The sequence below is a fragment of the Mastomys coucha genome, unplaced genomic scaffold (assembly GCF_008632895.1).
Source record: "Mastomys coucha isolate ucsf_1 unplaced genomic scaffold, UCSF_Mcou_1 pScaffold23, whole genome shotgun sequence".
NCBI classification, from domain to species: Eukaryota; Metazoa; Chordata; class Mammalia; order Rodentia; family Muridae; genus Mastomys; species Mastomys coucha.
The window spans coordinates 117,751,716-117,767,022 of record NW_022196906.1 but is presented as its reverse complement, the minus strand read 5'-3'; the positions used below and the strand labels follow the sequence as shown (position 1 = coordinate 117,767,022).

General features: G+C 39.8%; 2 protein-coding genes across 2 annotated transcripts in view; one reads left to right on the top strand and one right to left on the bottom strand.

Annotated features, from left to right (window-relative positions):
- LOC116073740 (sodium- and chloride-dependent transporter XTRP3B) overlaps positions 1 to 3,501 on the top strand; it is a 37,056-nt gene extending 33,555 nt beyond the window's left edge. The window contains exons 9-11 of the mRNA XM_031345775.1: positions 3 to 112; positions 1,092 to 1,257; positions 2,110 to 3,501. Of these exons, the coding sequence (XP_031201635.1) occupies positions 3 to 112; positions 1,092 to 1,257; positions 2,110 to 2,259 (426 nt within the window). The 3' untranslated portion in view covers positions 2,260 to 3,501. The remainder of the gene's footprint in view (positions 1 to 2; positions 113 to 1,091; positions 1,258 to 2,109) is intronic.
- A 3,209-nt stretch (positions 3,502 to 6,710) lies between these two features.
- The window catches only part of Sacm1l (SAC1 like phosphatidylinositide phosphatase), a 67,184-nt gene continuing 58,587 nt past the window's right edge, over positions 6,711 to 15,307 (bottom strand). The window contains exons 15-20 of the mRNA XM_031345761.1: positions 14,023 to 14,092; positions 13,822 to 13,894; positions 12,761 to 12,854; positions 12,532 to 12,624; positions 11,812 to 11,869; positions 6,711 to 8,503 (exon numbers count right to left, since the gene is read on the bottom strand). Coding sequence (XP_031201621.1) covers positions 8,367 to 8,503; positions 11,812 to 11,869; positions 12,532 to 12,624; positions 12,761 to 12,854; positions 13,822 to 13,894; positions 14,023 to 14,092 — 525 coding nt within the window. The 3' untranslated portion in view covers positions 6,711 to 8,366. The remainder of the gene's footprint in view (positions 8,504 to 11,811; positions 11,870 to 12,531; positions 12,625 to 12,760; positions 12,855 to 13,821; positions 13,895 to 14,022; positions 14,093 to 15,307) is intronic.

Sequence of the window (15,307 nt, the reverse complement as noted above, 5' to 3'; positions counted from 1 at the left end):
AGGCTGGGAACTACTGGTTTGACATATTCAATGACTATGCAGCCACACTGTCCCTGCTGCTCATTGTGTTGGTAGAGATCATAGCTGTGTGCTTTGTATATGGGCTGAAGAGGTAAGGAGACCCCAGACCCTGCCTTCTACATGGGGTAGCTAAGCTGCAGGGCCACACTTATAAGAAAATCATCCTTCCTCAATAAGCATGTTCCTTCTAGATGCCTCTTTACCCTCAGATCTCATTAATCTCTTGCTTCCTCAGTTTGGCTGCATCCAACAGCTTCTTTCTTATTTCCTGTTTTACACTTTTTATCATGGCATGCTTTCTTTCAGCCTCCAGGCTTAGATACTGATCACTGTGGATTTTCAAGAACCCTGTCCAACACTGGGCTGTTTTCAGTCTCCCAAGTGATGGAATATGCATCTCGGGCTGAAACTGTCACATAGAGCTTTCAAATTAATGGCCAATGAAATGAGGATTATAGGACCTCCTTCATTAGTTATCTGGCTAAAGTCTCAGAGAAAGTATAATAATTGGTATTTCTAGCACTTTCTTTGGTCTTCCAGGGACCACATGTTGAGAGAACCACTAGTCTAGGACCTTGTTCTTTTAGTCATCCCACAACGAGGGGAAGAGTGAGCCCTTTAGAATCTCTTCTCTACTGCTCCACTTTACTTGCTCTTTCAAGCACAAAGTGACTGTTCTGAGACCTATCACTAATGGACAAAGTGGGTACGTAGAGAAAGAGGCAATGTCACCCTGGCCCTGTGGACTGAGGAAACTGGCATCTCCTTCCACCATGCACCCTGGCCCCACCTTTTCTAGGAACTACCCTCTGTTCCACACCAGGAGCCTTCCTCTGAAGGCTGACACCGGGGAGATGGCCCATGACCCCTTCCTTCTTGGTCATTCTTCCCTCAGACAACTTCAGCCCTTTTCTCTTTCCTCAACACACCTCTCCCAGGAAAGGAAGGGATCAGATGGGCTCAGGGTCACATTCAAAGATCACTGGTAACCAGAATTGCATCTTCCTAAAAGCAGAGGATATGCAATCAGAAGCCCCTCCCTCCAGGCTCTTTCCCTGTGGTCCAAACAGATTTGAAAGTGACCTTCGGGCCATGACTGGCCGCACCCTCAGCTGGTACTGGAAGGTCATGTGGGTGTTTGTGAGTCCACTGCTCATCATCGGCCTCTTTATCTTCTACCTGAGTGATTACATCCTCAAAGGAACGATGCAGTACCAAGCCTGGGATGCTACTCAGGTATGTGATGTTCCTGCAGGGCTGAGGAAGAGAGCAGAGCCAACAATGTCACTCCAGAACACAGCCCTTCAGTTTCTGACACAAGGAACCATTGCTGTGCTGTGGGGAGGTTACAGGTGATAGATAGTATGGCAGCTTCATCAAGATGTTTCAGATGCTCGATCTAGGACAGCAGAACTAGACTCTGAGTTTTTAACTACAATGTGTTGAGACCATAATTTCACCTCCACAGCATCCCAGTAGAACTTCCCTGTATGAGTAATGTTCTTCCTTCGTAAGAGCTCCACCTAAGAGCTTTACATGTGTGCTCTCTATGGGTAAAAAGAAAAAGTGGGAGTGGTCTCTGTGCATGCTTGATGTAAAATTAAGTGTGGGGGGTAGGGTGTGTATGGGGGGGGCTGACCTACAGGCCCATTCCTTCCCATGTTACTTTTATTATCACACTGACCAGAATCCTGACATAATAAATGCGGAGAGAAAAGCTTGGGTCATAGTTTCAGAGAGGCCAGTCCATGGTATCTTGGCCTTACTGGTTGGGTGGAGTGTCATGCCAACAAGAGTGTGAAGCAGCCTTTTTCTTCACTTCCTGATAAAAAACAGATGGGAAGCCTGCAGAGACCAGATAACCCAAGAATCAACCCCCAAGTATATGCTTCCCCAGATATATCTTACTTCCTATCATTTCTAGAACCTTCCAAAGTAGAAGCTACCAGCTAGAGGAGAAAGCACCTGAGCCTGGAGGGAAGCATTTCATATTCAAACCTAAACACCAACTCACACCATTTCTCTTCCTCTTTTAGAATAGAGGCTGGAGTGAGACTACTGAAGGTTTCTCCTATCTCTTTTTTGCAGGGCCATGTGGTGATTAAGGATTACCCTACATATGCACTAGCTGTCATTGGCCTTCTGGTAGCCTCTTCTACCATGTGCATCCCTCTGGTAGCCCTGGGGACTTTTGTCACACGCCACTTCAAGAGCAGAGAACAGTCTCCTGCAGCCTGAGAACTGGAGTTTCTGCAGCTTTCCTGTCAGTCACTCACAGCTACTTCCTATATATTCAGCAGTGGAAGTTCTACAGCTCCTTTTTAAAGCCACACGTATTTTCTGCTTCCTGAATCTGCAAAGAACATTTAACTCTCTGTATTAAATTGTATGCTGATAGAAACCTAACTCTAACTGTAAAAACTCTTTTGTTTTTAAGACAGGGTTTCTCTGTGCAGCCCTGGCTGTCCTGGAACTCACTCTGTAGACCAGGCTGGTATTGAACTCAGATCTACCTGCATCCCAAGTGCTGGGAATCAACGTGTGTGCCACCACCGCCCAGCAGCTTTTACCCTTTCTCTTCCATGATGTATACTTTTGTTGCTAGAATTCATACCCTTTTGTATTATATATTCAGCTCAGATATAATTTTTGATCATTTTGACCTTTAGCTCTCATTCTTTCTTTATATGCCACCATTACAATCATGATATACTAGATCACAAACTTACCTCTGACATTGCTCTTTTGGTTGAGGCAGAGTCTTGGTATATATAGACCCCAAGTTTGTCTGGACCTAGGTTAGGCTAGAATCTGTGGTCTTCTAGCCATAGCCTCCCTATACTGGAACAACAAGTCATGTGCTACCAGGCCAGGTATATACTTTTTAGAACAGTAATTATCCTTTTGTTATTGTTTGAACCATTCCTTTGCAGAGGGTGGTTAAATGGGGGAGGAAACAGCCAATGCCAGCCTGGGTTTAAACACATTTTTATTTCACCTCTCCAGTATTTCTTGAAGAATATTTTAATGATTAATTTTCTCTGCTTTTTCTTGTCTAGCAAAGTGTTGCTTCATCACTGAAGTGAAACTTTATAGCATATTGTATTCTTGACTAGCAGATTTCTTTTAGCAGTTTGAATGTACTAATAAATCCATCTGTTATAATATAATGGATATCCCTTTATATGTGACTAGACTCTTGCTCATAGAGAAGGGGAAAATGAGCTGTAGATCAAACAGTACAAAGCAGAAGTGTAGGAGGAAAACCTGGAGTGCTATATTCAACACAATAAAAGTATATTAGAATTTTTTTTTTTCTAAATCTGATTTTACTGGTAACAAAAACTGTGTGGGATGATGTATTTAATCTGCTCTGGTGTACTACACATTTACTATGTATCCTCTCATAACTATGTTCTGAACCTCAAATACAATACATTTTATTAAAAATTAAGTGTGAGGACCTTCCTCCCAGTGCCAGTCATGTGTAGCCTTATTTCCATCAGTGGATACTAGCTTTAAAAACTGAAGACAGTGATTGATTCTATAAGTCTTAGAAGACTGGGACTTTGCAACCTTCAGTTTCATAGGAGACTAAGTTTGTGCAATCTGGTTCTTGTTGACAAGATACCCAGGTGTTACAGAGTGGTAGCTGTTAGATCGGTTTAAGTTTTTAGGTATATGAGGTGATATATGAAGATGCCAGGAGCGAATTCAACCTCATAGTTACTAGTCATACGCGGATCTAGGTGGGACTCTTCGAGCACACACACACACAACTCTCAATTAAGAATTATAGTTCTTGAGTTTCACCTTGAAGGCCAGAGTACTACTCACATGGCCCTAGCCTTGTTCCAAGTGAGTACAACAGGAAAACTGTCACTTCTGAGCAAAGGCTTCTCTTCTTTCTGTCAGGACAACCGAGAATGTCTCAAGAGAAGTCAGCTTCACTGCTGTGAGAGCCAAAGTATAGCTAGGGAGCAGGCTACAGTCAATTATGCAGGGTACACAGGGAGGGGAAATAAATCTTATAAATTAAAAAAAATAGTCATTGAGATTTAGGGATTACCTGACATCACATAGCAGGCTGATCTCTCAGTCTATTACCCAAAATTGACTATGGATAGAATGAGACCTGAAAGTGACAACTGTCAGAACTTGTCCTTGGAAGCAAGCACAGAAGATGCTAAGAAAACAATATGGTTATTCACTTTATCTGAACAGGAGGACAAGCTACAAACAACTAACAAATCATTCTCTTCCAGAACACAAAAATTCAACAAATTCATAAGGAAATAAGTAAAAGACCACAAGAGGCTCCAAACTAGAACCACGGACAATTAAAATCAAAACTATGAAAAGATGCTCAATGCTCAGAGAAATGCCAGAACAAAATGCTATTTCACACTACACTGACAAAAGTGTACTGTGACAGTATCCCAGCATGCACTTGTGTTACATGCACTGTAACACAAGCAACAGTGAAGAGAAAGGACTCCAGATATAACCACTGATATGAAGACTGAGTTCAAAGGATACATAAAGATAAGCAACAATTTTATAAAATTCAAAACAACAACAAAAAGGTGAAAACAGGCATGCTGGGACTGGTATATAATCCCAGCACTTAGAAGGCAGAGGCAGGAGGATCAGAGGTCTGGAGACAGTCTGGGCTACATAGTTAAACACTCTCTTAGAACAACTACAAAAGAAGAAAAAAGAGGGGAAGCTGGAGAGGGAGGTCAATGAGTCACAATACTTACTGTGCAAGCATGAGGACCAGAAACTGGACCCCAGTGCCTGTGAAAAAAGCAAGGTTGGCCATGCATGAAACTTGTTACTCCACGGAGACTCTGTCTCAGAGGAATAGGGTGACTGCAGACTACCTCACCATCTTCTCTGACCTCTGTACACACATAGGGTACATACACATGTGCATGTCCAAGAGCTAGGCAGATGACTCAGTTTAAGAAAACTTGCTCTTCTTGCAATGGACCCAGATTCAACTCCCAGCACCCACATGGTAGTGACAACTGCCCTTACTCCATCACACTCTCTTGGCCTCTGTAGGTACCAGGCATACATGTAGAGTACATACATACATGCAGGCAACACACAAAATAAAAATCTTGGGAGGGAAGAACGCTAGTGCTAATCTCACTGAGAAGGCCAAAATCAAGGTCAGCAACAGGTGGCAAACCAGCACTGCCTTTGTCCAGTTTTCTCTCCTTCCCTTCTGAGCTTACCTGCCACAAAGTATTAATCAGCTCACCTTTGTCCTGGTTAAGTTCCACATACTCCAAGAAGCCCCAATCACCTTCCCTCTACCTCCTTGGTGTTCTTTCTCTACTGACCACAAGAGATATACTTCCTATAGCTCCCCCAAAGATCCCCATCTCCTGGTACTGATGCTTTTGTGAATCTCTTCCCCTTGAATGACCTACAGTCACTGACTTCTAGTGCAAAGGATACAGTCAAAGTGATGCACACTCAATATTGCTGCCTGTGAAAAATTGTCTGAAGAGAATGAATAGCTTTCAGTCCAGAGTCAGCATGGATGGTCAACCCAACAAGTTGGGAGGAACTGAATCTTGCCGACAGTGACAGTTGTCTTGAAAGGGGATCCTGCCTGCCTCCAGTAGAATCTTAACTGTGCCTTGTGGAATGCTCTGAATCAAAGAAACTGAGACAATAAATACAAGTAAACACAGGCAGGTTCAAGCTGCTAAGTGTGGAAACAACTTGTTATGGTGACAGGTTAACAAGGTGAGGCCATTCAGAGCTGGTCTACTCTCACAATGAACAAACAATACATTCAAGTTACCTACCACATTTTCCTGAAGTTCCTTCACTAGAAACCCAGAGAAATGAATTAAGGAAATATGGAAATTATTCTTTAAAGCATACTCACACATGCACACACACATACAAGTAAATATGAAAACACTGTACTTATGTACAAAGCACACACACATATGTAGGTATGTAAACATATGTGCATCGTGTGTATGAAACTTGGATGCCATTATCCAGGAATTTCATCTCACTTCACACATAGGCAAGGGCTTCTTGCCATGAGTTGTTTACTTAGGCTGACACCTTTCCATGTTTTCTATGCAAACATTGAGACACAATCTCATGTAGCATAGCTGGCTTCAAACTCACTAAGTTGCTGAGGATGACCTTGAGCTGATTTTCCTCCTGCTACCTCCCAAGTGCTGAGATTATTGGTGAGGGCCATCATGCCAGGTTTACAGAGTGCTGGGGATCATGCCTCTGGTTTTGTGCATGCTGGGTAAGTGTTCTAACGACAGTGCTACATCCATCCTTAGCCCTAAACATAGTCTCCATGACATACTGTTTTCCCATTCATTGGTTGCAATCTGTACCAATTATCCACCTATATTTCCTTATTACCCTGAAACCTATTATCACTTTGAAATAAATTATAATTTGGAAGTACAGATATTTTTATGGATATTAAACATCACTAAATGTTATATATTACTAAATGTTGCCCTAGCCTTATCTATACAAAGCTATAAAAAGTGTCTAAGGTGATTACCAGAAAACAGTTTAGAAGCTATTGACCTTATTTACTTATAGTGACTAGTATTTCTATAATGATCAAACATTGCTTTAAGATTAAAAAAATACTCATGATAAAAACAGAGAAACAATACCAACAGTGGTTAGAAAAGAGTATGGCATTTTATTTTTGCATATGGATGTACAATAAATGAGTTAAACAAGATCACCGCAGGGCTCTCAAACACTGATCACTTGCAGCCTAACCCTCTGACATTAGTCCTTGCAAAGCAGCCACACTAGTGGTTCAGATTTGGTGTTTGCTGTAGCTTTTGACATGAAGTGCTTACTGTAAAATGCCCAGTAGCTTTTGAATAATATATTACAGTAGACATGTCTGGGCTTCAATGTTCCATCATTGGAACAAACTATGCTTATTTACATGTCAGAACGGGTGGCTCTATTTACTTACCCTATTGTGAGTTTTAATGACTGATTTTAAGCTACACAGGATTTTCCCAGAGTTTCTAAAAGCAATAACTCTTATTGTTTATAAAAGATAATGTTGAAAAAAGGTAATGTTAAAGGCGCTTTTAGAAATATTTAAGGATAACCTAAGATACTATTAGAAAAAAACTCTACATATTTTAAAGCAAATACTGATGTACCACAGCAGTGTTTAACTGAATTGTTTTAAGATAGTGCAATGATACTACCTTATATACTGTTCTAATATCTAAACTTCATAATTACAGTTTTAACATATAACCTGTCTTACAACTATGCATAGCTTCTGAAGCGTAGTTTTCAGTCTGCTTTATGCATAAATTAAAGTTGGTCCTTGATTTGGAGAACTATGGCTACCCGGAAGCACTAAATTTCAGACACTTATTGACAGCCAACATAAACCTTGACAGGGTGATAAAGCCAGAGTGCCATGCAGGAAAAAGCAATTGCTACCCCAAGTGAGAATCAAATCTAACACAAGACCTTCTCTGAGGCCTACATGTCTCAATGAGTAACCAATAATAATAATAATTTAAAAATTCTACAAGATATGAGAGGAAGCAGCTGGCCAGTCTAGTGTATTTTCCACAATGGAGCAGTTCTTAAAAAGAGGCGGCTTTGGACCTTTAGCATAAGAGACAGACTTTACATTCTTTGATTTCATTTATTCCTTTTAAAAAAGATAAAATATATCTGAACTTTTCATGACATTTAAGCTGTTCAAGCTGGCTGAAGCCAAGAGGCAGCTACTAGAAACTTCAAATAACTCTAGATCCCATTCTCCTCTTCCTTACTGTGAAGCTACAATTTAGCAAACTACTTGCCCTTTAAGAGACATTCTATAAGCATAGTAGAATTAGCATATTATTAAACTCTTAAGAAAAGCCCAGATACATGGAAAATATGCTTGCTAACAGTGACTGCTTTACAATGGCAATAATGAAACAGAGCTAGAAAAATAATTTGTTTTAAATAATGAAAGAAGTTAAATTTTTTAAAATATATTACTTATCTGTGAACTTCTGACTTGACAGTGAATAGATTTCTTCTATTCTGTGAGCTGAATTTAAGCTACATTTTAATTATACTATAGCTTCAAATTATAAATATAACCATCCCAACAGTAAAGAGATCATCAAAGTAGTAATATCAGATCAATTCTAAGACATTACCCAGCCCAAACCACAAGAGGTACTTTTGGATAAAGGCTTTAAGAAGACCTTGGAGCTCATGTGGAAAGCAGGTCAGTAAAGACTCCAGTTCTGCATCATGGAGTCTTCCACGCCGAGCCGCTTTCCACAAACACAAATTCAGTCTATCTTTTCTTTCTGGACCAGTCTGGGAGCATCAACAAAATCCTTGCCATTGTAAAGAATAATAAAAAATGTTCCAATGCTTGCAACTCCCCAGAAGAGGACATATGCCAGTGTTTCTGTCCAAGTGTCACCTGTTGATATTAAAAACAAAGATAATACACCATTTGTGATACCAGATCTAGTGGTCAGCTGTATAGCACAACTTCACACTGAAGTTTATTAGTATGTCCACAGGAAAAATACACCATCTTAAGTTTTAAACCAGGTGTCTAAATTCTGCAGGCTCAATAAACCATCAGCTGTGGGACCCTAAGAACTTGTTGTCTCTGTGACAAGTTCTCAGCAATATTGAGGCTACTGACAGAGGCCACACTGTGGGAACTGGACTACTCTTTTTCAAACTTCCATACAAATCATAATTATCATTGAGATTAAATAATTAACTAGCACAAGAAATTACTACTAACAGTTTAATCACAGTTCTACAATCAATACCATATTATCAAAATACCTATACAAAACACACTTTACAGAATGTATATTTTTAAACTCAACTGTATAAATCATATTGCAACAGCATTTAATACAACTCTGCTGGTTGAGTTTATTAAGGTCAACAGCACCCATGAAGCAAAGGCCTATTTTGTTTTTCTCTTTGAACAGCTAAGCCTCAGCTCACTTCTCTCTTGCATCTGCTGGTCTCAAGTGTGGAGAAACACATGCAGAGTCAAATGGCCAATAAGATCATTCAAGGAAAGGAAGCCAGACCACATCAGAGGTTGTGATGCATCTATGTTCCCTCTTGAAAAACACAGCAAGGGCTGGAAATCAGCAACTCCTATCCGCAAGCATTAACTGATAGGACACTATCCATAGTATTCAGTATTATTTTTACTCAAAATTATCCCTAAATTTGCAACATTATCAGCTTTCAAAACTTGGAGTTTTTTAGTTGTTATGCAGAACCAGCATATTGTTTGTTTGCTGAGTTGTCCTGGTTTGGTTTCTATCGCAGTGATAAATATCATAACCAAGAGCAACTTGGAGAGGAAATGCATTATCTGGCCTCTACTTTACAGTCTATCACTGAAGGAAGCCAAGGTCAAAACCTAGAGGCAGGAACTGAAGCAGAGATCATGGAGGAATGCTCAATAACGGACTGCTCTCCATGGCTTGCTAGTCTGCATTATTACACAGTCCAGGAGCACTTGCTCAAGGGTGGCGCTGCCCAGTGTGCTAGGCCATTCCTCATCAATCATTAATCCAAAAAACGCCCCCACAGACTTGCCTACATGACAATCTGATGGAGGCATATTTTCAAGGGAAGGAAGTTCCCTCTTCCCAATAGATTTTAGCTGTGTCAAGTTAGGGAAAAAACAAACCAACCAACCAGGACAGGACTGAAGCAAGACCTCAAGCATGCCCAGCAAGCACTGTGCTTTTTCAGACCAAGAACGGAGCTTCCTATAAACTACTGGACACTCCCCAGAGGACCTCTCCACTCACTCAGGCCTTATCCCTGCAGAAGCTCTTTAACCTATGGTGAGCATAGAAAACCAAACAAACCCATCCAACAGGGAGTGGCTCCCAGGGAACAAGCACCCACTGTGCAGTGTTTAAGACCCAAGTCAAAGATCCAGGGAGTGACAGAAACCAAGTGTTGGCCTCGGAGCAACCAGCACATGCTGCCTGGATTTGTCCTTTTCCCTTCCTGTCATAAAACCTGACACAGACTCATAACCATAGTGCAAGCAATTCCTATACCCTTTTCTGTTTTTACTGTATATAAGAATGGGTTCTCAAGTTTTAGAAGGTCAAAGAATATACTACTTGAGACTACATGAAATAAAGACAATACTGTCTACTGTCTGGCTCTTTACACTAGTTTGCTAACTAGGAGAGCAAGTTACTATGGTCTTTCCCCTCTATTCAACATTGTTGTATTTTATCAAAACATGTAGTGATTGTTTACAGTGCTAAACTCTGATGAGGGCAGAGATGTATGGCACTGAGCCTCTTAAGAAGTACAGGCTGATGGTAATAGAGCTGAGGATGATGGTGGTATGATGCCAATCCCTAATTCAGAAAACACCTGAGGGCTTACTGTAAGCTCAGACATAGCAGACAAAACAATGAACAAAATAGTCTCTGCCTCAAAAATCTGATGATTGGATGGTAAAGGCAAGTGAGAAAATCATTCGATGCAGAAAAATACATATAGGTCACCAGGAGGAGATTCTACCTCTAAAAAAAAAAATAAATAAATTTCTGAGTTCAATGGAAGACAAGCACAAGGAGTGCTATGGAAAGCCAAGATTCTACATGGAGGGAGAAAAGGGTATAGGGGTCAGAGAGGAGCACCTGCAGAACCATCAACATGGCGCTTTAGAGAGACGTTTCAGGACAGCCAGGGCTAACCAGAGACCCAGTCTTAAGAAACAAAACAAACATCAAAATATTATGAATGGGGCCAGAAAACTTCTCAGTGGGTAAAAGCACTTGTCACACAGGCAAGGTAATCTGAGTTTGATCCCTAGAACCCACTGGGCAAGGAGAGAACCAACTCTTCAAAAGTTGTTCTCTGACCTCTGCATATGTACCACGGTAAGTATTGCCTTACACAGCAACATACACATACAAATAATAATTAATTAAAAAGATTATGAAGGGTTAGCTTGTTTCTAGCAGGCAGAATGATAATTTTCTTTTCATTTTTGCCTAATTATGTTCTCTATAATTATTATATATTTTTTTGGTAATAAGAAAAAAAACCATAAAAACCTTATGCTAAAAAACAGAGCCAGTCAGATGTCTCAGTAGTTAAAGGTACTTGTTTTGCAAGCCTAGTAGCATGAGTTTGACCCCTGTATGTAAAAACGGGAGAACTAATTCCACAAAGTTGTCCTCTACCCTGTGTGTGTACACCCCTCATGTGATAACAGTAATTAAGGGGGGGAGATAAGGGAGAAGAATCACTAAAACACTCCGTTTGAAAATGCCATGATATCAAATAGCTTGTATGTTAATTTAAAATAAAAGAAAGAAAATGAGATTCTAAACAAAGAATCACCACTATCAATAATAGTAACAACAACTAGTAGGAATTAGAGATGCATCTTAGTGCACAGTGATGCCTAGCACTACATACATACATATAAAATAAAACCGAATTATCAAACTACTCATTAAACTTAATAAGTAAACATCTAGTGCTGAGTGTACTTAAGACTCAAATGCATTATATAAAGGCAAGCACCATGGCAACACACCCTTAATCACAGCACTCAGGGGGCAGAGGTGAGCAGATGTTTTTAGTTCAAGGCCAGCTTGATCTACATAGAGAATTCCAAGCCAGATAAAGAGAAATAGTAAGACCCCATATCAAAAGGGAAAAAGAAGAAGAAGAAAAAAAAAGAATATGAAACAAGAGTCCACTTACCAGCCATAAGCAAACAGATGATGCACATTGAAAAGGCAACAACCATGATGATAGGCAACTGAAAAATAATTGAAAGACTCAGCTGTTAGGAATAATCAGTGGTTATAAAATCATGCAGGCTCACTTAGCCTGGAAAAGTGAAAAACTTCTGCAGGCTCAAACACACAATTTTTTTTCCTTTGGGGAGTGGGAGTAAGGTTCCGTTTTTAAACCAAACACCACTATTTATGGCTTCAATCACAGTGACAAAAGTCTTCATACAGATAAAGTTATGAGATCTAAGGAAGGATGCTTCTGCTCCAAATACTTGGCCAAATACTATATAGGACAACAGACCTCTCTCCCAACCAGGGCACTTTGCCATCAGGTAGAAGGCCCTAGAGAAGCTGCAAAGTCTTGTGAATATAGGAGAAAAGAGAAGCCAAGTCTCCCAGACATACTTTGCCTTTCATTTACAAATTCATCTCTAGCAATTCCCTGGTCACAAGAGAATTGAAGTTCTGAAAAAAGAACTCCTGTGTTCATTCATAAAAGGATGTATGGTAGAGTCATGAAAGAAAGCAGATGTACAGAGTTATTTTTTTTCTGTAATCTTTTCTTCAGGAGGGAAATATAAGTATATATTCCATTTATAACAGCATGCAATTTTTTCTATAGAGGTGTTTTCTATACTTTCAGACATAATACTTCCAATCCTAAAAATCATAGAAAGTTTCTTACCGCCAGGAATTTCCAGTCCCTTGGAACACTTAAAGGACTATGAGATTCTAATTCATCCACTGAATAGTTTCCAAGAAATAAGTCTATGGAATCCTAAAAAATAAAGAAATTAAATTGTGAACTTTCCAAATTTAATTTGACTACATTGAGCAATAAAGCAAAGAGATAACCATTCAATGGCAGGCAAACAAACAAACAACGCCCCCCCCCCCATCAAATACAAACTTACTTGTCTAAATCCATCAGAAAAGTTGTTCTTGTAATACCGTAATAATGAGTTGAAGCCATCCATTAAAAGTCCCAACTGAGTTCTTTTTCCAGTTCTGGTTAAAAAAAGATCCAGTTTTAAATTATATACATGAATTCTAAATTATCAGTTTCATGACCTGTGACTGTTATAGAAATCATAAGCAGCAAAGATATTAAAAATTATTCCTGAAAATACAGACATTTTACAAGTCACTAGCAAGAAATATATATAGTGTCCCCTTGTATCTATAAAGAACCCTACTCTACAGATGTATCTACAGTCCCTCAGATAAAAAGATGTAGTGTTTCCGCACACCCTATTCATACCCTCTTCTCATTTCTAAGTCATATATGATGTCTGATACAATGCAACTATGAAGCAAATAGATACTATCCTGTACTGTTGAGGAAATGAATAGAAAAAGATCTGCACATGCTCAGAACAGATACAAACACTTTTTCATGAACACTTTGGTTAGTGGTTGAGTGGATCCATAGACACAACCCATGGATAAGGTCAGTTTTATTTGTTCTCTAAAGCATTACCAAAGTAGACACAAGAAAGTGAAATAGTTTTAGCTACAAAAACAAAACAAGAACTATGAGAAGAAGTACAGCCCATGTCAGGAGGTATAAAACAGCACAGCAACTAGGAACCACATTTGCTCCCAGGGAACCTCTACAGTGTAACAGAAAAGACCCAAAGATACTGAGAACAAATGACAGGAGCAGGTGCATGGTTGGGAGCTTTGCAGAGGTGCAGCTCACAGGCTGTGTCTGGTGACTGAGGTGCAAAATGATGTCTGAGAAGCACCGTAGAGCCCTCAACCCTCTCTATGCATCAGACTGCCCCAAGGGGGCTAAGAACCCACCAGTTCCCAAGCTTTGTCTTCAGCAATCCTGACATGACAGCTCTAGTGAGGCCCAGGTGCTTGGCTTATAGAACTGCTTCCTGAAAGCTGACCACAGAACCCTAGAACTCCAGAAAGCATTGGGACTACAAACCACTGGTGTGGAATACAAGTTAAAAGTGTGGCTTACCTTGTGAAGTCAGTCTTCAAGGCACCGGTTCCTGCATACTGTTTGGCACAAGCATTAGCATTATCGGCCCAGGCTTTGGGAAAAACAAACAAATACATAAACAAAAACAGCTGATAATGATTAAGGTATCAACTAAAGTTTTAATGCAAAATATTAATTTCAAAATTTGAACAACTTTGCTCCTACTAAGAAGTTACCTACCATTTTTGTAAATCTTCTCAAATTCTTCTTGTTCTTCAAGCTTTTGTCCCACATGCAAAACTCCTAGTCTCTAGAATAAGAATCACATCCGAATTTATGAGACTTTAGTAGACCTGACATAGGAAGAAAAGACAATAGTTCCCAAATCCTATAATGGGGGTTCTTGTCCTACTGGTGCAAAGCACAGGTGTGCTTCAGCTTGTCCACTCACTAAAAACCACATGAAGCCCCAGAACAATAGCTAAATGGTGCTCAGGAGAAAGAAGAGAAAAGTGAAAGGTGCTATGAGACTGAAGTCATTACTCACTTCTTCCCTTCCACTCCATTCACCCTCCTCAGGTCTTATACCCCAGGCTTCCACATTCAAGTCACAGAAGTCTTTCCACTCCAAGTACCTCTAAGAATCTGATGAGTGATACATATCAATCCTCTCCCAAACCTGAGCTTATATACACGTGCAAGCACACACGCACACACGCACACATTCACTCCTTTATAAAATTTCAAGGGTTGCTGAGTCCCTAAATCCCCTTCTCTATGGACTCTTTGGGGTCTACCAACCACATATTGAGAAGCCCTGTCCTTGATTTTTGTTTCAAGTCATCAGCCCTCTGAACCACCTCAGGTAACGCCTCACTACGTCTTCATCAGTGTGAGTCAGAACGCCCTCAGTAGCTTTTAGCTGAGCAAAAACTGCCCCTACAATAGGATAGTTCCCACACTAGCTGACAAGACTGCCTCAAAGACTTCTGCCCAAAGATGCTCTGAAGCTCATTATGTTCCATCAAACTGTGTCTACCACGTGAACTAGATTACAGAGCCTAACTCAGAAGGTTGTTGAATCTGCCAGGGACCAAGTCACTCTTAACCCTTTTCAACTGAACATGATAGCTGAAGCATCTTCACTAGACTGACACAACACAGCATAAACCAGAGACTGCTCATTACTCCTTTGGCACAGTTACTTTATGACTCAAGAAAAATTCATTCTAAAGCAGAAACCAAAATTTCATGAGTATTAGAAAATTGTCATTTTCTGATTTTTATCCTTAAACACTTATAAATTTTTATCTAGATAGAAACATACAACAAATGCCAATGTGACTTAGAAATCTAGGCTTGTCAGTCACAAACACACACACTATGTGTATATATATATATATTATATATATATATATATAATATATATATATTAAGAAACTTTAAACTAAGAAGCTAATGTTCCTTGTCAGAACAAGAGATTAAAACAAAAACAAACAAACAAACAAACAAACACCCAAACCAT